At 41.6% G+C, this 26,347-nt stretch overlaps 1 protein-coding gene and 1 non-coding gene across 3 annotated transcripts in view; both read right to left on the minus strand.

Moving 5' to 3' along the window:
- ADAMTS3 (ADAM metallopeptidase with thrombospondin type 1 motif 3) overlaps window positions 1–8,024 on the minus strand; it is a 277,975-nt gene extending 269,951 nt beyond the window's left edge. Inside the window, exons 1-2 of one of the 2 annotated variants that reach the window (XM_061420428.1) lie at window positions 7,319–8,024; window positions 5,991–6,018 (exon numbers count right to left, since the gene is read on the minus strand). In XM_061420428.1, coding sequence (XP_061276412.1) covers window positions 5,991–6,018; window positions 7,319–7,387 — 97 coding nt within the window. In that variant the 5' untranslated portion in view covers window positions 7,388–8,024. Of the gene's footprint in view, window positions 1–5,990; window positions 6,019–6,430; window positions 6,569–7,318 lie in introns of those variants that run through there. The other variant, XM_061420429.1, reaches the window with a different exon arrangement.
- Window positions 8,025–25,625: 17,601 nt separating this feature from the next.
- On the minus strand, window positions 25,626–25,697 carry TRNAC-GCA (transfer RNA cysteine (anticodon GCA)). Its single transcript has one exon. It is a non-coding gene; the product is annotated as a tRNA-Cys (tRNA).
- Window positions 25,698–26,347: the final 650 nt, after the last annotated feature.

Below are 26,347 nucleotides of genomic sequence, written 5' to 3' on the forward strand. Positions count from 1 at the left end.
GGGGCAGGAGGAGAAGGGGATGACAGAGGATGAGATGGCTGGATGGTATCACCGTCTCGACGGACATGAGTTTGAGTGAACTCTGGGAGCTGGTGATGGACAGGGAGGCCTGGCGTGCTGTGATTCATAGGGTCGCAAAGAGTCAGACATGACTGAGCAACTGAACTGAACTGAACTGAACTGAATGATGCTCACAAGGGGTTTGTAATGATATGGAAAATTATACTAAAATATTAAAGAAAACAAGAACAGGTATACAAAAAAATCCCACAATCTGTGCATTAAAAGAAGACTGAACAAGAGTATTCTAAGTTATAACAAGAGCTTGATATCTGGAATGATTGTCTAAAACCTGGGGAATACAGAAAAAGAAGATAACCACAAGGGGCACATGTAAAGCATTTATAATCAGAACCATAACTGATTAATTACAAAGCACAATTCAACAACTTAGAATAGAATAGAAGTAGTACAGCTTAAAAGTAAAAGCTGATCTCTTATTAGAGGAAGTGTAAGATGAGAGTTCCCCAAATTCTGATAATAGCAATCCTTTTTGAGGAAGCCCTGGGATTCCATTCAAGTCCTCACTGTCAATAGATCCAGTCCAAACAGTCAATAGATGCAGTCCAAGCATGAGTCCAATAGATCCGGTCAATAGATCCTCACTGTCAATAGATCCAGCCCAAGCATGAGTCCAACCACTCATGATTTCAGCAGGCAATTTGGAACTGTCCCTGATGGATTTCCAAGGTAATCTGGGTTGGCTACCCATAAGCAAAGAGTGCTTAAAGATAATCATTCTGGAAACAGAGGTGACCCTGGAGATTTCATAACATTTCTGAGCAATATCATGATTATATGGTACAACGACAAAAGAAAACAGTGACGTATGGGGAAGAAACAGTTCAGCTAAAGAGCAGTAAGTTGCCAGTGATAGGTAGCATACTGCATCTAATAACATCTTTACATAAGACACTTAAAGCACTTAACTTAGATCATTATGGTGCTCAATGGTGGAACAGGAGCTAAATCAGTAAAGTCAAGTGTATGATCTTTAGTTACAGAGAAGAGCAATGGCTTAGGTGGCTGAAGTTCTAAATTTTACAAGGGATCCCTTTAAACTTCCTTTAGACCACATTTTGAGTGTTGCTGCTGGCAAACCAGATTGACAGATTACAATCATTGCTTATCTTATTTCCACTGATGCCAGAAACATGGCAAGTTATCTCAAATAGATTTCAGGGCAAAATTAGCAGACATTTCAAACTTGCACATAATTTGATTCAATTTGACAAATACTTGTGGAACACAAACACAAAAACATAAAAAACCAGTAAGCCTAAGTCCCTGGCTTTGTGGAATGAAAAAGGAAGTCACAAGGAGCCTTGATAACACAGAATGATTAATTGTACATCCATTGTCTCTATTCTCATTTTCCTAGGGATCAATTAAACCTGGAAAGGAGCACAGAACAAGAATATTTTAAGAAAACCAGAACACAGGCAAATCCTAAAGTGCTAATAACCTGGTTACTAGATCTATGCACTGGACAACAGATATTTGAGAGTCACAAGGTACCAAGCCCTGTTTACGGGCAGGAGATAAGACACAGCAGTCGTCAAGACAGTCTTTGCTCTCTCAAGGTCTACATCAGTGGAAACACTTATTCTATACTTCACCTTGAAATGAGTACCTATAAATAATGAAAAATTATTTCTCAGGAAACCAGATATCTGAGAGTATAAGATTAGCAACTTCATTTAGTTAAGAATGAAATGCAATGGAATTTGAAACTGGAAACAGTAATAGGGCAGAAAAAGATTGACATGTCTCAATTCCAAGAGCAGGGGACGGGGTGGGATGGGATGGGGGGAGAGGGAAGGTGGCTGAACACCAAAGCCTCACAGTGGTTTTCCCTCTGATGATACTCAAGTGATCTCAAAGCTGTGGTTTATGAAACAAAAGGACTCAGAGAATTCTTTTTCAGATTCTCCAATTTATAAAGAACTATGATTATTTCCTCAGAGAAGGCAATGGCACCCCACTCTAGTACTTTTGTCTGGAAAATCCCATGGACGGAGGAGCCTGGTAGGCTGCAGTCCATGGGGTCGATACAGTTGGGATATGACTGAACAACTTCACTTTCACTTTTCACTTTTCATTGGAGAAGGAAATGGCAACCCACTCCAGTGTTCTTGCCTGGAGAATCTCAGGGACGGGGAAGCCTGGTGGGCTGCCGTCTATGGGGTCGCACAGAGTCAGACACGACTGAAGCGACTTAGCAGCAGCAGCAGCAGCAGCATGATTATTTCCTAAGCCACATGTGTCACAGAGCAAACCTCCTTATCCCATCAGGCCAGCCAGCGAGCTACTCACAATTACCCTAGGCAACCTACCAAGGTCATAGTCTGAGTCAGAAATGAGAGTTCCTTGGTATGTCACAGAACATGCTACCTATCTCATGAAACACATTTACACACGTATACACAGTGCACACACATTTACATATGCACCTATATGTATGTGTGTGCACAAACGTATGTGTGTGTATGTATGTGGATGTATGTATGTGTGCATATATGTGGATGTATGTATGTATGGGTATATATGGATGTATGTATATACTGTGTATGGGCTTCCCTGATGGCTCAATGGTAAAGAATCTGCCTGCAATGCAGGAGAACACGGGTTCGATCCCTGTGTCGGGAAGATCCTCTGGAAGAGGAAATGGCAATCCACTCCAGTATTCTTGCCTGAAAAATTCCACGGGCAGAAGAGCCTGGTGGGCTACAGCCCAAAGGGTCACAAAAAGTCAGACATGACTGAGTGACTGAGCACACATATACTCTGTATGCATGTATGCATGGGTGTAGACAGGTAGATGAGGCTTCCCTGGTGGCTCAGCAGTAAAGAATGCAGGAGATGAAGGCTCTGTTCCTAGGTCAGGAAGATCCTCTGAAGAAAGGCACAGCAACCCACTCTAGTATTCTTGCCTGGAAAATCCCATCGACAGAGCAGCCTGGCGGGCTATAGTCCTTGAGGTCGCAGAGTCGGACACGACTTAGTGACTATACCACCAAGTAGACAGCTCCTCTGGTGAATGAAAGAGAAGATAACTAGACAGATCAAAACTCATTTGCCTGTTTTCCTGAGAGCCAAACATACTTTCCCTCATACCATACCTCATTTCCATTGCGTGGGAAAAAAAAGTAAAGAAGCCATATCTCCTACTCCACACTTAATGGATGACATCTGTATACACTCCAACCTGCCCCCACCAAAGACTGCCCTCTCCACATTTCATGGGTGACATCTGTATACACTCAATTTTCCCCCATCACAGACTGCCCTTCTCCACACTTCATGGGTGACATCTGTATATACTCCAACCTGCCCCCATCATAGACTGCTCTCTCCCCAACTAAGTAAAAGCCTTCCTAGTCTAAGGGATTGAAGCACATCAGATATATATTTTTTAAATTGGTTTCCTAAGGCAAATATTAAAAAGTGTACATTATTTTTGTTTATAAAAAGCATCTAAAAACTGGCTAAATTAATCTATCCTATTAGAAGTCACCTTTCATACGGGGATCCTGCTAGGAAAGTGACACAAATCACTAGTAATGATCTTATTGATCCAGGTGCTGGTCACCTAGAAGTGTCCCCTTCATGAAGAATCAGCAAAGTGTACGCTTATATTCACCACCTGTGTGTGTGTGTGTGTGTGTGTGTATAGTAAGTATTTTTTTAATTTAGCTTCCTAACAATTTGTGGTCTGTTATTAATTTATATTTACTCTTCCTGAGACATTCACAAATTATTCTGAAACATGGAATTTTACCTAACCAATTTGTAGATCAATAAATATAAATTCATTAATTTTTCTAACCTTATTAGTCTTTCCTAATAAGTTGTTCAAAACTACTTTCAATCAATTATTGGAAAAAAATTACTTAATTATATGTAGAAAAGTATGCTTTACCAAACCTCCAGGTTAGCAATCCCTTGATGCACAGGGATAGGAGAATGAAATCTCATTACTGCACATCACATTTTTTAAATATATTTTACAAATAAAATTTTATATCCCTCTTAAGAAAACACAAATGATTATAACCCAAAGCCAAATGATACACTTTTGCTAGCACAGGATTCATGAGTCAAGTCTACTTTCATCTATATGTCTTCCCTTCAACTCAATTTGAAAATGGTAAGTAAAACTGATAATAATCAAAGAGAGAAATCTCATAAAGCAGAGGCACTTGCTGAGAGCAAATAAACTTGCAGAGGAGAAAATAAATCTCCAGCAACACAACCTAAGAGTGCCCTGACCTCTTCTCTTCTGTGCTGTTACTCATCTCCCTCTTATCAAAATAAAGCAGATCTGTACTCCTTTCTTCCCTGAGGACAAGAGCTACCAAAGCAGTTTCTGTTGGCTAAAGGATTGGACCACTGTCTCAACCAGGCCCTCTTACATATGAACATGCTGAGTCTATCTGAAAATTTAATCAAAGCAATATATTTTATTCCTTATAGAATGAGTAATCTTAAAATAGTTTTTTAATTTACATATTGAAATGTTAGGACATTTAAGTAATCAAATGCTTAAGACATAAAAAGTAAGACAGCTTTCTTTTCCCTATTTGCTTGAAGACTGGTTAGAAAGGAAAAAATCCTTCTTTAAAAAGATAACTTGTTGATGGCTGAATGCTATCAACTACAAATGACAAATGTCTCTTCATAGACATCGTATTTTCAATGCAGTTCTCAGTCCGTCTCCTCCCATCTGTTCTCCTCTTCCTGCGAAGGTCTAAGTTTGGGGAGGAGTTCCAACAATGCCAGGCACTGAGTAGGAAGGGAGCACTGTGACACAGGATGACAGGCGGCTACACACAGATGCCTCTGGGCCTGGATCTTGGGGCCCCTCCATTTAGTTTACACCTCTGGAGTCCCCCAGCTCTCCACTATGCACTATAGCAGGTTGCTGTATAACCTCTCAAGCTTATTTCCTTCAAATCTAAAATAGGCACAAATGTGTCCCTACCTCCTAGTGCAGTTGTGACAAATAGATGACATAAGGCACATAAAGCAATTAGCACTGTGCCTGGCACACAGCACATAGGCAACAATTTGTAACTAAGTCTGCAGTAATAAAAACTTTTCATCTAAAAGATGACTTTACAGTATCACTTGACAAACACAGAATATACAGACTACTGTGCCAAAAAGAAAATTACCTTTTAAAGTAACTCAAGTTAAATATGTATGAAAAGACTGAAGCCCAGCTTCTTGACAGATGACTTTCAGTCTCTGAATTCAGAACAAATATATTATTATAAACAGCTTCAAAAAAAGACCATGTACTTTGAAGGGACATTTTACAACACACTCTGTGAGCCTCAGTCTCCTCACCCATAAAATGGGAATAAGTCCTTTATCATCAGGCAATACTGAGGTTTTAGATGTTATCTGCAAAAGGCCTAACATATATTACACAATAGTAGAATGATTTTTAAGCAGATGGTATAAAAGTCATCAGAGGGATTATTCAAAGCTGGAAAAAAATTTAAGAGAAAACTTTCCATCATCTGTACTTTATTTTTCTCTTCTTTGTAGCATTCTTACACTTGATTTCTCTTCTAATCAAATGTGTTCCACCTAACCTTACAGAAGTTGATTTCATTTGATTTATCTCTGAATCTTCTTCTAGTCCCTCCATCACCTTTAAAGTACCTACCAGTGGCTTGTCCAAAGACAGATAATAAATTGACACCTGAAAAGCCCAACTGCAGGACAATTTTTACATCACTACAATTCAGCCTGAGGAAAGTGACTCCCTCCTCTGTAAAGAGGAAGAGAAGAATAGAAATGTTCCTGGACCCCCAATTACTTCTTTAACCATCAATGGGAGAAATTTCAGAAACAATATTTTGCTTTAGCTTACTTCATTCCCTACCAAGATAAGAGTGACATCTGAGAATAAGGCTTACCTATTTGCACCATTTCTTCATTACCAGCCTGGAAAGGAGGGGGGAAAGTAAGAAAAAGAAACAGTTACTGGGTTTCATCTTATCACCTCATGCGTTTTATTTCTACCATTAATGCTTTTCAGGAGCTGACTAATCAGGCGACGCCGGAGACTGGGATTGGTGCCTAACCGCTGCACCCCGGTTTGTAGAAGGTTCCTGTGACGGGGAGCACGAGCCAATGCAACAGCAATTTGGGACAGGGTGTCGTTTGCTCGTTTTAACTTTTAACATTTACGAAGCCAGCAAAAGTAAATCCTGACACTCAATATTCTCTTTGGAAAACTCCATATATTGGGTCAGGAGTAGAAAAGAAAGTCTCCGAATTTATACGTGCAAAACAGAAGTCTAAATCCTGATTGATCAGATTTGAGGTCAGGCAGCAAGTAGAACGAGTCTCTTACTTTTTCACCCTATGGTCAGACCAAGCAGACCAAGAGACGCTACAAAAACTCACGGAGAAATTCTGTACCCAGAGCCCCAGCGGCCCTGCGCTGCTGTGACTGACTACACAGGGCTCGGCTCGTCCCGCCGAGCCTTCTCAAGGACTCTTCTGAGAGCATCGGGCTTCACCTTGAGGCTCCAAAGGGTGGGGGCTGGGCCGAAAAGAAACAGAGCAGCACTCAACTTCGCTTTAAAAAGAGGAGGAGTTGTGCAGAGGGGGAGGGGAGAAGAGCAGCCGGCGCCTCCAGCCTCTCTGCCCAGGAAAACGCAGGGCAGGAAACGTCCCCGGGGGCCCCCCTCCCCAACTGTCAAACCCCAGCCCGGCCGCGGTACTCCCAGGACACGTGTCTACTGGATCGCTCTCTGTCCGGCCCAAGGATTTCCTGAAACCCCCGCCTCCGGCTGCCCGAAAAAAGCTGTGAGTCAGTGAGCAGGAGAGAAAGCCCCGCGAACTCGACTCCGGCTGCTGCAGTCGGAGCCCTGGGATCCTGGACCCAGCGTCCAGAACTTCATTCAAGCGCCCACACTGCCCTCCGGAAAAGGGAAACCCAGATGGCCCGGCGAGGATGCGGATTGACTGCAGTCGGGTCACCGGGAATTGTTCCGAATGCCGCAAAGTGAAGCCCGAGGGGTGACAAGCCTGGGCTCCCATGCGATGTAACCCCCTCCACCCCCAAAAGCCCCACACGCTGCGCCCAGCCCTCGAAAAACACCGACCGTGAAGGCACCAGATAACAGAGAAAGGGTGGGAGGGGGGAGAAGGAGAGAGAGGAGGGGAAAGAGGGGGAGGAACTGTTTCGGGGAAAAGGTTGGGTTTGAGTTTTTTATTGTTATTATTTTCCACTTACTTGTCCATCAGCTGAAGTCTTAACCTCTACCAGAGCGGCTGCTATCAACCAAAGTGACAGGAGAACCATCACGAGTCGAGTTCACTTTTCAACTGCTGGGCAAAGCAAATGCCCAGAGCAAAACCTTCCCCCCCAAAGTAAGTTTCTTGGAAAAAAGGAAAAAAAAAAGGCAGAATTAAAAAAAAAAAAAAAAACTAAAAACTGATCTTCCGTGCTTGGCTTCAATGAAAATGAAATTTGAGCTCTGAGCCTGGCCCCCTCTGCTCTGCAGTTCTTTCCACTTCACCTTCTCACCCCGTCCTCCCAAACAGAGTGTTCAGGAGAGAAGGTGCTGCGAGCCGGGCACGGGCTGCGCCGGCAGAGGCGGGGGGGAGAGACCAGGGGCTTCCAACTATCTCTGTCCGCAGCGGCTTTTTTCTAGGCTTTTCGCGCACCGTGGGTCCCTAAGGTTAGCGCTGAGAATGCTTGGGTCCCCGGGAGCACGGCAGGGGGAAGTATTAGCGAGAGAGACGGACGAGCGAGCGAGAGCGGGAGAAAGAGGCAGGGAGAGGGCGCCTCCGCGGCTCGCTCCGAGGTGGGGGCGGGAGGAGCCGGAGGGGAGGAGGCAGGCGGAGGAGTGGGAGGAGTGGGCCGCTCGCCGGCTCCCGTGGCTCGCTGAGCGGTTGTCTGCTCGCTGCCGGCGACCCGCGGGGCGCTAATAAGTCGGCCGGAGCCCCCCCCTCGACCCGCGCCCGGGCGGCCCCTCCCGCCGCGGCGCCCACGTCACGCGGGGCCCGAGCCCGGGCCCGCGCCCCCCGCGCGCCCGCCGGGACGGCCCGGGGCGGGCGCTGCAGGCGCGGGGAGGCGTGGGGAGGACGGTCGGTGCCCGCGGCCGGCCCCAGGCAGGGTCGGGCTTTGAAGCCGCACGGGGGCCGGGTAGGGAGGCAGGGCGAGGGGGAGGGGGGCGCTTGAGTGGCCGGGGTTTACCGCCCGCACCCTTCCCCATCCCGGGATCTTCTCCTTCCCCGCAACGGGGCGGAGGAGAGGTGGCGATCCCAGGGGAGCTGCTGGCCCCGCCTAGAGGGACCGGCTTTGAGTTCATTCTAGGAATCGGGAGGGTCCCAGGCTCGGTCCTGGGCTTTAGGAAATTCACCTCCTGCTACCCTGCCTGCTCTCCCAGCCCGGCCTCCCGGGGAGAACTCCCTCCACCCCGCCCCCGCGCCAGAACTTCCAGGTTGTCACAACTCAGAAGTCTCCCCTCCGCACACCAGCTCCCTACCACGTTTGGTGGGGATGGTTCCTACCCGCGTTCAGTTCTTGTTTACGCCTTATTAGTTTGTATTAATTTTAAACGTTGCCATGTCTGTTCCTTGAGTCACCCGGGTGCTTCCGTTTATCACTGGAGTACACAGGCCTAGGCGTCTCTTCCTCTCACCAAGATTAAGTTATCAAATGATTTCTGCCCTTTGTGGCCCGGATCTTTCTGGGAGGAGATAGCGCCAACCTGAGCTCCAGAGAGTTGAGAAGGGTTTGCTGGAATCCAGGGACAGGCCCTAGGAATCCTAGGGCAGACTCTCATGGGCGCTTTCCAGGGAGCAAGAGAGGTGGAAAAGGAAATATTTCCAACTTCTACTGACCGATTTGTGACACTCCCTCCCCAGCTCAGACCATGAGAGAAGAATGAATAGGCACAAATTTAGGTATAATTTTCAAGACTTCCACTGGAAGGAGTCTCACAGAGACCTGTCTAAAATAAAGTGTAGAAGTTACTGGGTGTTTTGCTAAGGAATGCTTCGATAAGTCATAGTTCCTTTTCTTTTCAGAAAACATGGTGTGCGTTTAGAGGGAATACTTCAAATTCATTATTTAAAGCTTGCATCTTTAGCTTACACATGGAGGGGTTTGTGTTTACTGCTGTGTTATCTAAGTCTTCTCAGAATCATAGATACAGAACACTCACACGTTCAAGTGAGAAACCAAACAACTGAATGGCCCCACCAGTAATGGGTTAATTAGTTAGTGATTAGCTTTGAATTATAATTAGACTGCAGCACTGAAGTATCTCTAAATTACATTTTTCCTTCAATTAAAGCCTTAAGCATTTTTGTAACCTATCATTGACTTACTGTCTGGGAATGATTTGCTGAATTCTGTGCCTATTTTTCTTATTAAAAAGAAATAATCTCATGTTCTATAAATAAAAATTATGTCGATTTATGTTGACAATTGGGGCTTCCCTAGTAGCTTAGCAGTAAAGATCCACCTGCAATGCCAGAGACCCAGGAGACATGGGTTTGATCCCTGGGTTGGGAACATCCCCTGAAGGAGGAAATGGCAACCCACTCCAGTATTCTTGCCAGGAAAATCCCGTGGACAGAGGAGCCTGGTTGACTACAGTTCATGGGGTTGCAAAGAATTAGACACGAATGAGCGCATGGGCATACACACACACACACACACACACACACACACACACACACCACACATCGTGACAAGTAAAAGAATATTAGTGTACAAATCAGAAACTCTGTGTTCTAGGCCAAGCTAACAGCTGTCTGACCTTGACAAATCACTAAAATTCTATTTTGGTTTCCCCTCTACGAGATAATTCAGCTCTAAAATTACCTAATTTTAAGTAATAGCTAGTTTTTTTAGTTACCCATGGAATTACAGTTAATTTCATACAGTTCAAGCATTTGTTATCATCATAATTCCTGCATAATGAGCAATTCATGCGACTTTCATAAAAGGAGTGGCTTTAGATGTTCTTGGCCATGATCATGGAAAGAAATGTATTCTACACTGTGCCCCAGTAAAATTTTTCATGATTCAGTGCTTACTGCATGCAACCCTGATATTTTCTATCCTATTTGTTTTACTTTGTTTCCCACATACTGCTTAGGATCCACTTCATTGATTTCACAACCCAATGAGTTCATGACCCTCATTCTGACAAACATTAATTTGAGAGTATATAATAAGGTTTATATTTCTTGGATTCTAAATAAGTTGAGTTCTTATTAATAAGTTTCTTCCAGTATACAAAGTTTCCCAAAGTATGTCCTGGAATGTTAAATGTTTTACCAAAAAAAAAAAAAAAAGAATTCTCTGACAGTTTGTAAAATGCTCATATGAAGAAAATGAAATGGGTTTCTTTGTTTCAGAAATACATAGGGACTTTAATATCCTAAGCGCATGGAGAGTCTTTAAGAGAGGGAGTGTGCTCTGGTCCTCTTACTGACATAATCACAGAATGCTTTTTCGTCATGCTTTATCCTTCGAGGAACTTACTTGCAGAAATACCATCACAAAGACCAATTACTAGAATAAAGTGAACTTTGAGATAGGTAGGATTCACATACAGATTCCATTTTAGTGTTCTCAACTCTAAAACCAGTTTACTAATACTGCTGTTGCAAAATGCATGAAAATTAGCATAATTTTGCATGTAAGCTATCAAGCACATGGTCTAGAACATTAGTAAGGACTTAAATGAAGAATTGTTTAGGTGAATCTGTATGGCCTACATATAGAAAGCTCAATACAATATTGTAAAGTAAAAAAAATAATAATAATTTAAAAAATTTTAAAAAAGCTCACTGATAATGAATATGGCAACTTCTAAGAAAAGTAGAAAAATATAAACAGCTAAAATATTATGAACTTTTAAGTTTACCAGAGATATTGTTAGGAATAAAAGGCAAAGAAGTTATTGAGTTCCTGTCACAAACTGACCCCTGCCCGCCGGCCTCACATCAAATCTCTGCCCTTCCTTGCATGTTTCTTTGCCCTCAGCAGCAGTGCTTTTTCCCCACGTGCCACATCGCACGTCCACACACTTGCTTATATTGATTTTTCAGTTTTAAGACCCTTCCTCTTCCTGCCCACAAGTCAAAGAAAGGCATGTGAGGCAGGAGATGCTAATATGTGCTCCATAAAATACTAAAGCAATACTTGTGAGTATGTTTTCTTCCAAAATATGTTTTTTAAATCATTTTATTTATTTAATTTTGGCTGTGCTGGATCTTCATTGCTGCACAGGAAACTTTTCTCTTGTAGAGGCTTCTCTTGTTGCGGAGGACAGACTCTAGGGAGCATGGGCTTCAGTAACTGCAACACGAGGGCTCAGTAGTTGTGGCTCTTAGGTTCTAGAGAGCAGGCTCAATAGCTGTGGTGAATGGGCTTAGTTGCTTCTTAGTATGTGACATCTTCCTGGCTCAGGGATCGAACCCATGTCTCCTGCATTGGCATGTGGATGCTTTACCACTCAGCCAACAGGGAAACCCTCAAACTATGTTTTAAGTAAAGAAATAATTTAAAAAGTAATCGTGTATATGTAGTCTCCCTAATTGTGAAGTCATCTTTTTTAGGACTTAAGTTTCATGAAATCAATTGATATATGGATATTTTAACCTGTTCATTCTTATATTGGCAACAGATAACTAAGCAGAGAGTTGTGTGTGTATGTGTGTATTTTCTGTTTGATACTGACAAGTCAATGTTGTCTATCTTTTCATAACTTAACATTTTAATACTTAATGTTTATTGTATATTAAACATAAAATTTTAAATTTTGTTATTTCTTACAGTGAATAATTCTTTTACAGGTTTGTTGTTTCTGCTGTTTATCTTTCCCACACTTTTTTGTTTCTGAGAGTTTTTTAGAGCAGTTTAAAGTTCACAGCAGAATTGAGGGGGAAGTACAAAGAATTCCCATACTCTCCCTGCCTCTAAACATGCATAGCTTACCATGTTATCAACATCCCCAAAAATGTAACAAAAGAGTAGTACATTTGTTAATACTGATGAACCTGCATTGACACATCATAATCACCCAAACTCTACAGTATACATTAAGTATACATTACAGTGAGGCTTTTGAGTTCCTCTTCACTTTCTGCCATAAGGGTGGTGTCATCTGCATACCTGAGGTTATTGATATTTCTCCCGGCAATCTTGATTCCAGCTTGTGTTTCTTCCAGTCCAGCATTTCTCATGATGTACTCTGCATATAAGTTAAATAAACAGGGTGACAATATACAGCCTTGACGAACTCCTTTCCCTATTTGGAACCCATCTGTTGTTCCATGTCCAGTTCTAACTGTTGCTTCCTGACCTGCATACAAATTTCTCAAGAGGCAGATCAAGTGGTCTGGTATTCCCATCTCTTTCAGAATTTTCCACAGTTTATTGTGATCCACACAGTCAAAGGCTCTGGCATAGTCAATAAAGCAGAAATAGATGTTTTTCTGGAACTCTCTTGCTTTTTCCATGATCCAGGGGATGTTGGCAATTTGATCTCTGGTTCCTCTGCCTTTTCTAAAACCAGCTTGAACATCAGGAAGTTCACGGTTCACATATTGCTGAAGCCTGGCTTGGAGAATTTTGAGCATTACTTTACTAGCGTGTGAGATGAGTGCAATTGTGCGGTAGTTTGAGCATTCTTTGGCATTGCCTTTCTTTGGGATTGGAATGAAAACTGACCTTTTCCAGTCCTGTGGCCACTGCTGAGTTTTCCAAATTTGCTGGCATATTGAGTGCAGCACTTTCACAGCATCATCTTTCAGGATTTGGAATAGCTCCACTGAAATTCCATCACCTCCACTAGCTTTGTTCATAGTGATGCTTTCTAAGGCCCACTTGACTCCACATTCCAGGATGTCTGGCTCTAGGTTAGTGATCACACCATCGTGATTATCTGGGTTGTGAAGATCTTTTTTGTACAGTTCTTCTGTGTATTCTTCCCATCTCTTCTTAATATCTTCTGCTTCTGTTAGGTCCATACCATTTCTGTCCTTTATCAAGCTCATCTTTGTATGAAATGTTCCTTTGGTATCTCTGATTTTCTTGAAGAGATCCCTAGTCTTTCCCATTCTGTTGTTTTCCTCTATTTCTTTGCATTGATTGCTAAAGAAGGCTTTCTTATCTCTTCTTGCTATTCTTTGGAACTCTGCATTCAGATGTTTATATCTTTCCTTTTCTCCTTTGCTTTTCGCTTGTCTTCTTTTCACAGCTATTTGTAAGGCCTCCCCAGACAGCCATTTTGCTTTTTTGCATTTCTTTTCCATGGGGATGGTCTTGATCCCTGTCTCCTGTACAATAATGTCACAAACCTCATTCCATAGTTCATCAGGCACTCTATCTATCAGATCTAGGCCCTTATATCTATTTCTCTCTTCCACTGTATAATCATAAGGGATTTGATTTAGGTCATACCTGAATGGTCTAGTGGTTTTCCCTACTTTCTTCAATTTAAGTCTGAATTTGGCAAGAAAGTGTTCATGGTCTGAGCCACAGTCAGCTCCTGGTCTTGTTTTTGCTGACTGTATAGAGCTTCTCCATCTTTGGCTGCAAAGAATATAATCAATCTGATTTCGGTGTTGACCATCTGGTGATGTCCATGTATAGAGTCTTCTCTTGTGTTGTTGGAAGAGGGTTTTTGTTATGACCAGTGCATTTTCTTGGCAAAACTCTATTAGTCTTTGCCCTGCTTCATTCCCTATTCCAAGGCCAAATTTGCCTGTTACTCCAGGTGTTTCTTGACTTCCTACTTTTGCATTCCAGTCCCCTATAATGAAAAGGACATCTTTTTTGGGTGTTAGTTCTAAAAGGTCTCGTAGGTCTTCATAGAACCGCTCAACTTCAGCTTCTTCAGCGTTACTGGTTGGGGCATAGACTTGGATTACTGTGATATTGAATGGTTTGCCTTGGAAACGAACAGAGATCATTCTGTCATTTTTGAGATTGCATCCAAGTACTGCATTTCGGACTCCTTTGTTGACCATGATGGCCACTCCATTTCTTCCGAGGGATTCCTGCCCGCAGTAGTAGATATAATGGTCATCTGAGTTAAATTCACCCATTCCAGTCCATTTCAGTTTGCTGATTCCTAGAAAGTCAACATTCACTCTTGCCATCCCTTGTTTGACCACTTCCAATTTGCCTTGATTCATGGACCTGACATTCCAGGTTCCTATGCAATATTGCTCTTTATAGCATTGGACCTTGCTTCTATCACCAGTCACATCAACAGCTGGGTATTGTTTTTGCTTTGGCTCCATCCCTTCATGCTTTCTGGAGTTATTTCTCCACGGATCTCCAGTAGCATATTGGGCACCTATTGACCTGGGGAGTTTCTCTTTCAGTATCCTATCATTTTGCCTTTTCATACTGTTCATGGGGTTCTCAAGGCAAGAATACTGAAGTGGTTTGCCATTCCCTTCTCCAGTGGACCACATTCTGTCAAATCTCTCTACCATGACCTGCCCGTCTTGGGTTGCCCCACGGGCATGGCTTAGTTTCATTGAGTTAGACAAGGCTGTGGTCTTAGTGTGATTAGATTGACTAGTTTTCTGTGAGTATGGTTTCAGTGTGTTTGCCCTCTGATGCCCTCTTGCAACACCTGCGGTCTTACTTGGGTTTCTCTTACCTTGGGCGTGGGGTATCTCTTCATGGCTGCTCCAGCAAAGTGCAGACATTGCTCCTTATCTTGGATGAGGGGTATCTCCTCACCGCTGCCCTTCCTGACCTTCAACGTGGGATAGCCCCTCTAGGCCCTCCTGCGCCCGCGAAGCCACGGCTCCTTGGACGTGGGGTTGGTCCTCCCCGCCGCCGCCCTTGGCTTCGGGCTTGGGGCATGGGGTATCTCCTCCCGGCTGCCACCTCTGGCCTCAGAAGTTGGCTTAAAGCTCAACATTCAGAAAACTAAGATCATGGCATCCAGTCCCACCACTTCATGGGAAATAGATGGGGAAACAGTGGAAACAGTGTCAGACTTTATTTTTCTGGGCTCCAAAATCACTACAGATGGTGACTACAGCCATGAAATTAAAAGACACTTACTCCTTGGAAGAAAAGTTATGACCAACCTAGATAGCATATTCAAAAGCAGAGACATTACTTTGCCAATGAAGGTTCGTCTAGTCAAGGCTATGATTTTTCCTGTGGTCATGTATGGATGTGAGAGTTGGACTGTGAAGAAGGCTGAGCACCGAAGAATTGATGCTTTTGAACTGTGGTGTTGGAGAAGACTCTTGAGAGTCCCTTGGACTGCAAGGAGATCCAACCAGTCCATTCTGAAGGAGATCAGCCCTGGGATTTCTTTGGAAGGAATGATTCTAAGGCTGAAACTCCAGTACTTTGGCCACCTCATGCGAAGAGTTGACTCATTGGAAAAGACTCTGATGCTGGGGGGATTGGGGGCAGGAGGAAAAGGGGATGACAGAAGATGAGATGGCTGGATGGCATCACTGACTCGATGGACGTGAGTCTGAGTAAACTCTGGGAGTTGGTGATGGACAGGGAGGCCTGGCGTGCTGCGATTCATGGGGTCGCAAAGAGTCAAACACGACTGAGCGACTGATCTGATCTGATCTGATCTGATACATACTTTATCTTTGTACACTGTATGTATCTGGACAAATATATAATGACACGTATCTATCATTATAATATTATACAGAGTATTTTCAGCTGCCCTAAAGATCTTGTATCCTCCACCTATTCGTCCCTCTTACCCCTGGCAACCACTGATCTCTTTTACAGTCTCCATAGTTTTGCCTTTTCCAGAACGTCATATAGATGAGATCATACAGTGTGGAGCTTTTTCAGATTGGTTTCTTCCACTTAGCAATATATATTTAATTTTCCTCCATGTCTTTTCATGACTTGATAGCTCATTTCTTTTTAGCACTGAATAATATTCCGTTGTCTGAATGTACTGCCATAATTTATCTATTCAACTACTGAAGGACATCTTGGTTGCTTCTAAGTCTTGTCAGTTATTAATAAAACTGCTATAAACATCCATGTACTGGTTTTCATGTGGACATAAATTTTCTACTCCTTTGGATCTATACCAAGGAGCATGATCACAGCATGTGATTATGTGAATATGCTGAGTATTTTTATTAGTTTTGTAAGGTACTGCCCAACTGTCTTCCAGAGTGGCAATGCCATTTTGCACTCTCACCAGCAATAAATGAGACTCCCTATTCGTACTGCATCTCACCAGCATTTGGTGCTTCTCTGTTCCATATTTTGGCCATTGTAATTGGTGTGTAGTGGTATCTTGTTGTGTTAATGTGTATTTCCCTGATGACATATGAAAAAGAACATCTTTTCACATGCTTATTTGCCATCTGTATATTTTCTTTGGTGAGATGTCTGTTAAAAGATTTTGGGCCATTTTTACATAGAGTTCTTTTTTTTTTTCTTGTTGCATTTTTTAAAAGTTCTTTGTATATTTTAGATAGCAGTCCTTTATCTTTATTTTTGCACAAAAAAAGACTTTTGTAAATATTTCCTCTAAGTCTGTGGCTTGTCTTGTCATCCTTTTGACCTTGACTTTCACAGAGCAGAAGTTTTTAATTTTAATGAAGTATACTTTCCCACACTTTTAATATATTTAATAACCTTCTGGCTATATTGATTAAATAGATTATATATTTTTAAAAATTTTTTCATATAGTCAAATAAATATGAGAAACTCACTACTTAACTTTGTTCCAAGTGTAAGTACATAACTTTACTACGTCATAATTGACTAGATTTATATTCACCTCCCTCTCTAAACTGCAAGATCCTTGAGGGCATTGACCTCTGCTTTATTCACTCTCAGTTATAAGTTTCTGGCAGATTTCCATCCCACAGAATTTGCAGAGTGCTTTAACTACTATATCCCAAGCAAGTCTGGGGAAAATCATGCCTTTTTTCCCAATCTAGTGTTAAGTTGGAGAAAACTCTTGAGAGTCCCTTGGACTGCAAGGAGATCCAACCAGTCCATCCTAAAAGAAATCAGTCCTGAATATTCACTGGAAGAACTGATGCTGAAGCTGAAACTCCAATACTTTGGCTACCTGATGCGAAGAACCAACTCATTTGAAAAGACCCTGATGCTGGGAAAGATTGAAGACAGGAGGAAAAGGAAACAACAGAGGATGAGATGGTTGGATGGCATCACCAACTCAATGGACATGCATTTGAGTAAACTCCAGGAGTTGGTGATGGACAGGGAGGCCTGACGTGCTACAGTCCCTGGGGTTGCAAAGAGTTGGACAGGACTGAGCGACTGAACTAAGTGTTAAGTTGTATCCCGGGTCCTAGGGATCGTGTTACCTAGACCTAACACAGGGAAATATTAAAGCAGATACAGGGGACTGACCATGAAAACTAGACCATCTTCTCCAACACTCCGCCCTCTATAGTCTCAAAGAGCACAGCTACAAGACTTGCAAAATGAGGAAATGGGATGGGTAGCAGCACATATAGAATGACTTTTTTGATAATTGAGGACAAGAATATTTTTCTTATATAGACTCCTTTCCGGTTTTATGTAACTAATATGGACTTTTCATTTGTGAAGCACACTATGTATCAGTTCAGTTCAGTTCAGTCACTCAGTATGTCTGACTCTTTGAGACCCCATGAATTGCAGCACGCCAGGCCTCTCTGTCCATCACCAACTTCTGGAGTTCACCCAAACTCCTGTCCATCCAGTCGGTGATGCCATCCAGCCATCTCATCCTCTGTCATCTCCTTCTCCTCCTGACCCCAATCCCTCCCAGCATCAGAGTCTTTTCCAATGAGTCAACTCTTCACATGAGGTGGCCAAAGTATTGGAGTTTCAGCCTCAGCATCAGTCCTTCCAAAGAACACCCAGGACTGATCTCCTTTAGGATGGATTGGTTGGATCTCTTTGCAGTCCAAGGGACTCTCAAGAGTCTTTTCCAACACCACAGTTCAAAAGCATCAATTCTTCGGCGCTCAGCTTTCTTCACAGTCCAACTTTCACATCCATACACGACCACTGGAAAAACCATAGCCTTGACTAGACAGACCTTTGTGGGCAAAGTAATGTCTCTGCTTTTTAATATGCTGTCTAGGTTGGTCATAACTTTCCTTCCAAGGAGTAAGCGTCTTCTAATTTCATGGCTGCAGTCACCATCTGCAGTGATTTTGGAGCTCCCCAAAATAAAGTCTGACACTGTTTCCACTGTTTCCCCATCTATTTCCCATGAAGTGATGGGACCAGATGCCATGATCTTAGTTTTCTGAATGTTGAGCTTTAGACATTACTCTTAATATTATTATTTCTTTAATCATGGCATTAGATTGATTAGGAATTAAGATGCTAACATTTCATACATATAAAATAGAGCCTGGCACACACCAGACACTCAAATATTTGTTGTATGAATGAGGGAGTGAATATTTACTGTATCTACTTAACAGGAGTTTCTCTGGTGGCTCAGATGGTAAAGAATCTGCCTACAATGCAGAAGACTTGAGTTTGATCCCTGCCTGGGAAAGATCCCCTGAAGAAGGGAAATGGCAACCCACTCCAGTATTCTTGCCTAGAGAATCCCATGGTCAGAGGAGCCTGGTGAGCTACAGTCCAGGGGGTTGCAAAGAGTCAGGCGTGACTGAGTGACGAACAATAACTAACTTAACAGAGTGAAATGAATAGGTTTTCTTTTCCCCTTACTATCAGAGAATAAGCAGTTTTCATTTTGGACTTTTTTTTTTACCAGAGTTTTGGGACTCCCATTGACAGCACAAAAATTAAACAAGAAAATTTATGAATATAAGGGTCTAGAAATTAGAAATGGAAAAGCCCTACTAGGTAATCTAGTTCGTGCTCCGGCTAGCAGTTGAGACAATGTTGTTCCCACAGCCTTTTCCTACAGAGGAAAATCAGTATCTTACAAGGGTAAATTGGGACTTTGGGATTTTTATTCAATCATTTGCTTTTAGAAAAATAATTTCACTATGGGACAAAACGTAAAGAAAAAATATTTATCATTTGTCTTGGTTTTCCTTTTTTTTCTTGATTTAAAAATATTCATTTCATCCTTATCTTTGTCACCATAATTAGCCTCTTTCCTTGTTAAAGTTTGGCTTATCAATTAACATGTTTAACTGTTTATACTCAACTAATATAAACAGATAACTTTGTCTACCCTCCATTGTTTTTATAATTTTCCTCTTTTTCCTCAAGTCTGTGGAATATTTGTGCTTGGAAATTCTGAATGATAATAGAAAATGGGGTTTAAACAGAAGTAAGGGAGAAATTAAAATTTAAAATTCTTCCAAATGTTCCTTGATATGATTCCAAAAGGGTTCCTGGACCCAATTCCAACTTGCATGTGTTTGGAGGCCTCCCCACATCAACAAGCAATTCCAGGGCACCAGCAGGCTGTCCAAGAATTCAGTTCGATTCTGACGCTATACATCTCAAGGTTGCATCAGATTCCTCAGGTAAAGAGCTCAGTCTTACTGTACTCTTCTCCACTTCAGACACCAAAGGGAAGCTCAGATTGTTACCTGTGCTTCTAACTGATGGGCTAAAACTGGAGGTAACTATGCTGCTGCTAAGTCGCTTCAGTCGTGTCCGACTCTGTGCGACCCTATAGATGGCAGCCCACCAGGCTCCCCCATCCCTGGGATTCTCCAGGCAAGAACACTGGAGTGGGTTGCCATTTCCTTCTCCAATGCATGAAAGTGAAAAGTGAAAGTGAAGTCGCTCAGTAGTGTCTGACTCTTAGCGACCCCATGGACTGCAGCCCACCAGGCTCCTCCGTCCATGGGATTTTCCAGGCAAGAGTACTGGAGTGGGGTGCCATCTCCTTCTCCTGGAGGTAACTATGACCCCCTCCAACTCAGTATGCCAGTCCCAAATGCAGGTTATTTATTATATGTACCTCTGACTGACTTGCTATAAATCAAGAGGTTCCCATCACTTCTCAGGTTTGAATAATTTGCTAGAATGGCTCAGAGAACTCAGAAAAACCTGTTGACTCACTAGATTACCAATTTTTTATAAAAAGGATACTAAAATACAGGAATCAATAGCCAGATGAAGAGATCCTAGGAGAAAACACAGAAAAAGGGCAGAGTCTCCAAGCCCTCCTCAGACCCACCACTTTCCCCATTATCCACATGTTTACCAACTCAGAAGCTCTCCAAACCCTAGAAACTTCATTACATGGGCATGGTTGATCATTGGCCATTGGTGATAGATTCAACCTCCAGGCCTTCTCCCCCACTCCCACAGGTGGAGCAAGCTAGACTGAAAGTTCCTCTCTAATAACCCCCACCTTTGGACGGGATCAAAAAGTCACCTTTCCAGAAGTGTTCTGAGGAACTAAGTACAAGAGACTAAATATTATTTCATTGCTCCTTTTGCTCAGAAAATCCCAAGGGTTTTGAAAGCTTTAAGCCAGGAACTATGGATGAGAACCAAATATATGTGAGAGGACCAAATATACATTTCCCCTATAAATTACAATTTGGCAATGACATGACTTAATAGTTATAGCTATTCTTATTAGAGAAGCCTTCAGAATTATCAGATTACTTTGCACTGATTCCATAGTCTTCCTCTTGGTAGCTCAAGGAATTCTAAAATAGTAGAATTTGAGATAAAACAGATGAGTATGTAAAATTTTTTAATAGAGTTGATGTATTCTCATGGAGAGACAGACATTCAAAATCAGAGATGTGGCATAGTGCTTTTCATGTAGGAGACCATTCCATAAATGTACAATAAACTTAGTTAACTGACTCCTACTAATTATACCAACACTTATTTTGAAGTGCCATCAAATTTGTTGACTTCAGAATTGTGCTTTTTTTTTTTTTTAATAACTGTCAATTCAATGCTACAAAACATTTGGGAGGTACCTCATAATACCCTTTGTACTGTGAATTAATTACCATTTTAAAATATTAGAATAGGATTCACCATTTTCAATGAGGCTCAATAGGATTTACTGAGGGAGAGACTCAGCAAATTAGCAGTTACTGCTCATAAATTAGGTTCTCTTATAAGCGGAGAATGTAGATTAACTTCCAGTCAGAAATTTACTTAAGTGTTCTACATTTACACTAGAATCAAAGCAAGATGAAAAGGGTTTCCATGGGGGCAAAACTATATTAAAATTACATTTGAGAGAACCCTTCTACTTAAGACTTATTACCGTTAGTTAACAAAGCAATTTCTGTAGTAAAATTGATTAGATTTTTGAGATTAGGATACTCCACTTTTTCCATGCTGTCTGAAAGCAGAGAGTCAGAAGTCTTCTGGGTATTTAATCCAATGACTACACAGAAAACTACAATTCTGCTATATTGTGAGGCACAATATATTTTGCACATCTTTACAGTTTAAACTAACAGGGAGAGTTTATATTTTATTACCAATTTTTTGAAACCTCATATTATTTATCCATTGACTGGAGGTCTTCACAAAATGTTTATGAGGGTTTTGTCTCATTTTTTTTGAAGAAAAAGAACAAACAAATTTTGTATTCCACTGAGTCACCAAAAATCATCCCCAATTTTACCTCCTAAAACTTTTCAATAAAATCAATTCTTTAGTTCTCAGGGTATCATGTGTATTCATCAAAGTATCAATTAATGTTCCAGAATAAATTAGAAATAATTTGCACAGAGAAAAGGGGCAAAATAAAACAATACACCAAAGCAAATAAAAAATGATTATCAACAATTCTAAACTGTCTCTCCTTAAAAAAACACAACACACAATCTTAGAATCTAGCTTTTTATGAATCAAAACAAAACTGAACCTGAACTTTGGTCTGAAATTTTTGCGTTTTTATTCAAATAGATTTTACCAGATGAAAAACCAGAGTAATCAAGCTAGAAATTGTTACTGCTCTTATTTGGCTGCTATTATTACAAAAGCTCACTTTTTTAAGACAGAAAAAAAAATTCACTAAAATTTATGTCTAGGCTCCTTATTCTGTTATTTTCACACTAAACAAAGCAAGAGCCCAGAAGTTACCACTATTCTGGAAAATTCCAATAATAAATTCTTACTATCTATGATGTTATGCTAACTCGCATCAGTCATGTCTGACTCTTTGTGACCCCATGGACTAAGCCTGCAGGCTCTTCTGTCTGGGATTTCTCAGGCAAGTTTGCCATTTCCTTCTCCAGAGTATTTTCCTGACCCAGGGATCTAAATTACATCTCCTGCATTGCAAGTGGATTCCTTACCTCTGAGCCCCAGTGTTAGTCCCTTAGTTGTGTACAGCTCTTTACGACCCCATGGACTGGAGCTCACAAGGCTCCTCTGTACACGGAATTCTCCAGGCAAGAATACTAGAGTGGGTTGCCATTTCCTTCTCCAGGGGATCTTCCTGACCCAGGGATCATCTCCCCATCTCTTATGTCTCCTGCATTGCCAGATGGGCTCTTTACCACTAGTGCCACCTGGGAAGCCCATAAATGCTTACTAGAGACAGTTCAAATGTGAAATTACACAATCATTTTAGTAGTCATATACCATCCCAGAAAAAACTTTTGCCATAAATGTAACAACACAGAATCAAATATTCTAATGATATTTTAATGCTTTGTACACATTAGGAAAAAAGTATAAAAAATATTTATTCCCCAATTTATTTTCCAATTATTCAAGTTGTTAATTCATAAAAAGTAACATGAATCTATAAACTCTAGCTAATCCTCAAATCTGTTGCCTTAATTAAAAAAAATTTGCACCACTTGAACTGAATACCTGTTGATGACAATTCATGCTGAAAGCATGGTTCCATTTACTATTGTAGTTTTATTCCCACTATTACAAGAAATGGTAGAAGTACAAACAAATTTGACCTGTGAGGTTTTTTTAAAAAAATGTATGTTGCATGCAACTCCAGTTATTCTAATTCAGTAGATCTACTATGGAAATTTGGCATCCATAGTTTTCCAAAGTTTCACAAATAATTCAGTCTAAACTGTGTCCAAAGACATGCTGTTTAAACTTTTATGTACCTAATAAATGCAGATTCTGATTCAGTAAGTTTGGGCTGGGTCAGTTTTAACAAGTTCCCCAGTGATGGTGACATGCCTGTTCTTCAGAAAACACTGAATTGACAGACCCTAGGACTTACTATTCATAGATAATTACAGAAAATTGAAGCCATTTGACATTAAAACCAGGCAGGAGCTATTTAGAATAGCATCTAATTTTGTCCCCTATCCCTTACTAAACATCCATTACACACAATCAACATATAATTCAGAACTGGGTAGAAATAAATGCAAGAAAGCATCTCTGTGGCATTGATTAGAAAATTAAATGTCCTTTTACTCAAGAATCATGTGCTTTCTTACACAGCAAGCACATTAAATAAAACCAGTTTAAGGAAGGTTAATTATTAATTAAAAAAAAATCACAGTCCACAGTCTATGATGCTGCTCAGAAATGTTTGGCGCCCACGGGAACTCGGGACCAACATTTCCTTTTGCAGTGCTACACATCTGAACTGCCTACGACCAAGCATGGGGAAATGCTCACGAGGAGCTCTCCATTAGCACTTTACCCAAAATGAGCATCAGAATTCAGGGAACTGTCTGAGATCATTCATCTTTAGGAAAATGAAGATGAAAGACTTAGTTGATGCTGATATTGAAAGACTAACTGCAAGGCACTCTTTAGGACTGTATTTGTTTTTGTTCAGTCGCTCAGTTGTGTCCGACTCTCTGCGACCCCATGGACTGCAGCACCCCAGGCTTCCCTGTCCTTCACAATCCCCCAGAGCTTGCTCAAACTCATGTCCATTGAGTCAGTGATATCATCCAATCATCTCTTCCTCTGTTGTCCCCTTCTTGTGCCTTCAATTTTTCCGGCATCAGGGTCTTTTCCAATGAATCGGCTTTTCACATTAGGTGGCCAAAATATTGAGCTTCAGCTTTAGCATCAGTCCTTCCAATGAATATTCAGGACTGATCTCCTTTAGGATGGACTGGTTGGATCTCTTTGCAGTCCATGGGACTCTCAAGAGTCTTCTCCAACACCACAGCTCAAAAGCATCAATTCTTTGGCATTCAGCCTTCTTTATGATCCTACTGTCACATCCATACATGACCACTGGAAAAACCATAGCTTTGATTAGACAGACCTTTGTCGGCAAAGTAATGTCTCTGCTTTTTAATATGCTGTCTAGGTTGGTCACAGCTTTTCTTCCAAGGAGCAAGCATCTTAATTTTGTGGTTGCAGTTACCATCTGCAGTGATTTGAAGGACTTCAATTACTCTTACTCTTAGATTCATTACTTATAAGAGTAAGTCTTAAGTACTTTTGGGCTTCTCTGATAGCTCAGTTGGTAAAGAATCTGCCTGCAATGCAGGAGACCCTGGTTCGGTTCCTGGGTCCAGAAGATCCCCTGGAGAAGGGATAGGCTACCCACTCCAGTATTCTGGCCTAGAGAATTTCATGGACTGTATAGTCCACAGGGTCCCAAAGAGTTGGACACAACTGAACGACTTTCAAACTCTCACTTTTAAGTAATTCTAATATTCTAGCGTATACTTGAAGCCATGGAATTTCTTAGATTCCTGATACCTGCGAATCTCTTATATCCATAGAATGAAAGTGAAAGTGAAGTTGCTCAGTCCTGTCAGACTCTTTGCGACCCCGTGGACTGTAGCCCACTAGGCTCCTCCATCCATGGGATTCTCCAGGCAAGAATACGAATAGGGCCTCATTAAACCTATTTCTGGGTATATAAATGTCCCATTAATCCCTTTGATCACTCTAGAAAATGCTGTTTTTTTTCATCTTCTATGAGAATAGATGAAGTGTTCTCATTATTAACATGCGGATACAGGTAAGTCCTGTTACGAGCATGTTCTGTAAAAGATGTTACCTACCTGTGAAGCAGCACATCCTGTTTTATTTTGTTCTATCACTATTCTTTTTACTATATCCTCTCCACCCCTAATCCTGCCACACACACCAAGTTCTGTGTTTCTTTGCTTTGAGGAAAGACCAAAAAGAAAAAGAAATGTCCCACATACAGCTTTTCTTTTGTGTTTTTGTTTCCCCAGCTTAAAGGGACAGACGTGGGTGACTTCTCATAATTGGTGAAAAAGACAGAATCAGAGATATGGAGCTATCTCATTTCCATAAGGCCTGGGGAGTTACGGCCCACAAAGTTAGCGAGGCTCTAACTGGGCCTGGAGAAGCTAAAACCCAGCACGTGTGGGTGGCTCACCATGCCACAGAGCCTGGTTCACAGGGCATCACAAAGGTAACCTGTGCTGCCCAAACCAAGAGGGATCACCTTCTGTATTTTGGTGAGTTTGAAATTCCAGGAAGTGAGGGACCAAGTAACTGAGATTGAATTTCCTGCCAGCCTTGATATCTGGAGATTTAAAAATGTTTTTGTGTGTTAGTCACTCAGTAGTGTCTGATTCTTTGCAACCCCACGGATGGTAGCCTGCCAGGCTCCTCTCTCTATGAAATTCTCCAGGCAAGAATACTGGAGTGGGTTGCCATTTCCTTCTCCAGGGTATCTTCCCAACCCAGGGATTGAACCTGGGTCTCCTGCATTGCAGGCAGATGCTTTACCATCTGAGCTAGTAGGGAAGCCCTAAATATGTTTTAGCTAAATTTAAATCAAAGTAACATTTCTTGAACACCCCAATTGCTGCAAAATTATACCTGGTGAACTTACATTTGTCCATTGCAGGCATGAGATTATAATAAGGAGATGGTATCCACCTATAGTTACAACAATATTTAGGAAAGTTTCTAAGTTGAGACTTTGCAAAATTTAGAGAAAAAAAATTATTGAGAGAAATCATACCCCTACAACGGACAGAAAGGGAAAGTTCAAATGTATTTTACCTCGTGGTTATGTAAAAACAAACAACTATAGAATAAACTGCTCTTGCCTTGAACTAGGGAATTGGTGAGACTCTCTGGAGTGGCTAAGCGGCTGTTACCTTAACATTAAATTGGGTCTGGATTTACTTCCTCGAATTTTTCAAGCTTGGCTGATTATTTGTGTGAATCAAGCCAATTTTGTTCCTTGTTCAAAGTGACCAGTCATTTCCTCTATCAAGAGCCTCTTTGCTGAAAGATGTTCTGCTTTGCAACTGCAAATGTTCACGGCCACCTTTAAAATCATTACCAACCAATTTCTCTTGAGTTCCAGTGGTTTCCTCCTTCTTATCGACTTAAAAAATGCCAGCAGTCTATTGTTTTCCTTCTGGGAGAGATGTCTAGGAACTTAG

This window comes from Bos javanicus, chromosome 6, assembly GCF_032452875.1.
Source record: "Bos javanicus breed banteng chromosome 6, ARS-OSU_banteng_1.0, whole genome shotgun sequence".
NCBI lineage: Eukaryota > Metazoa > Chordata > Mammalia > Artiodactyla > Bovidae > Bos > Bos javanicus.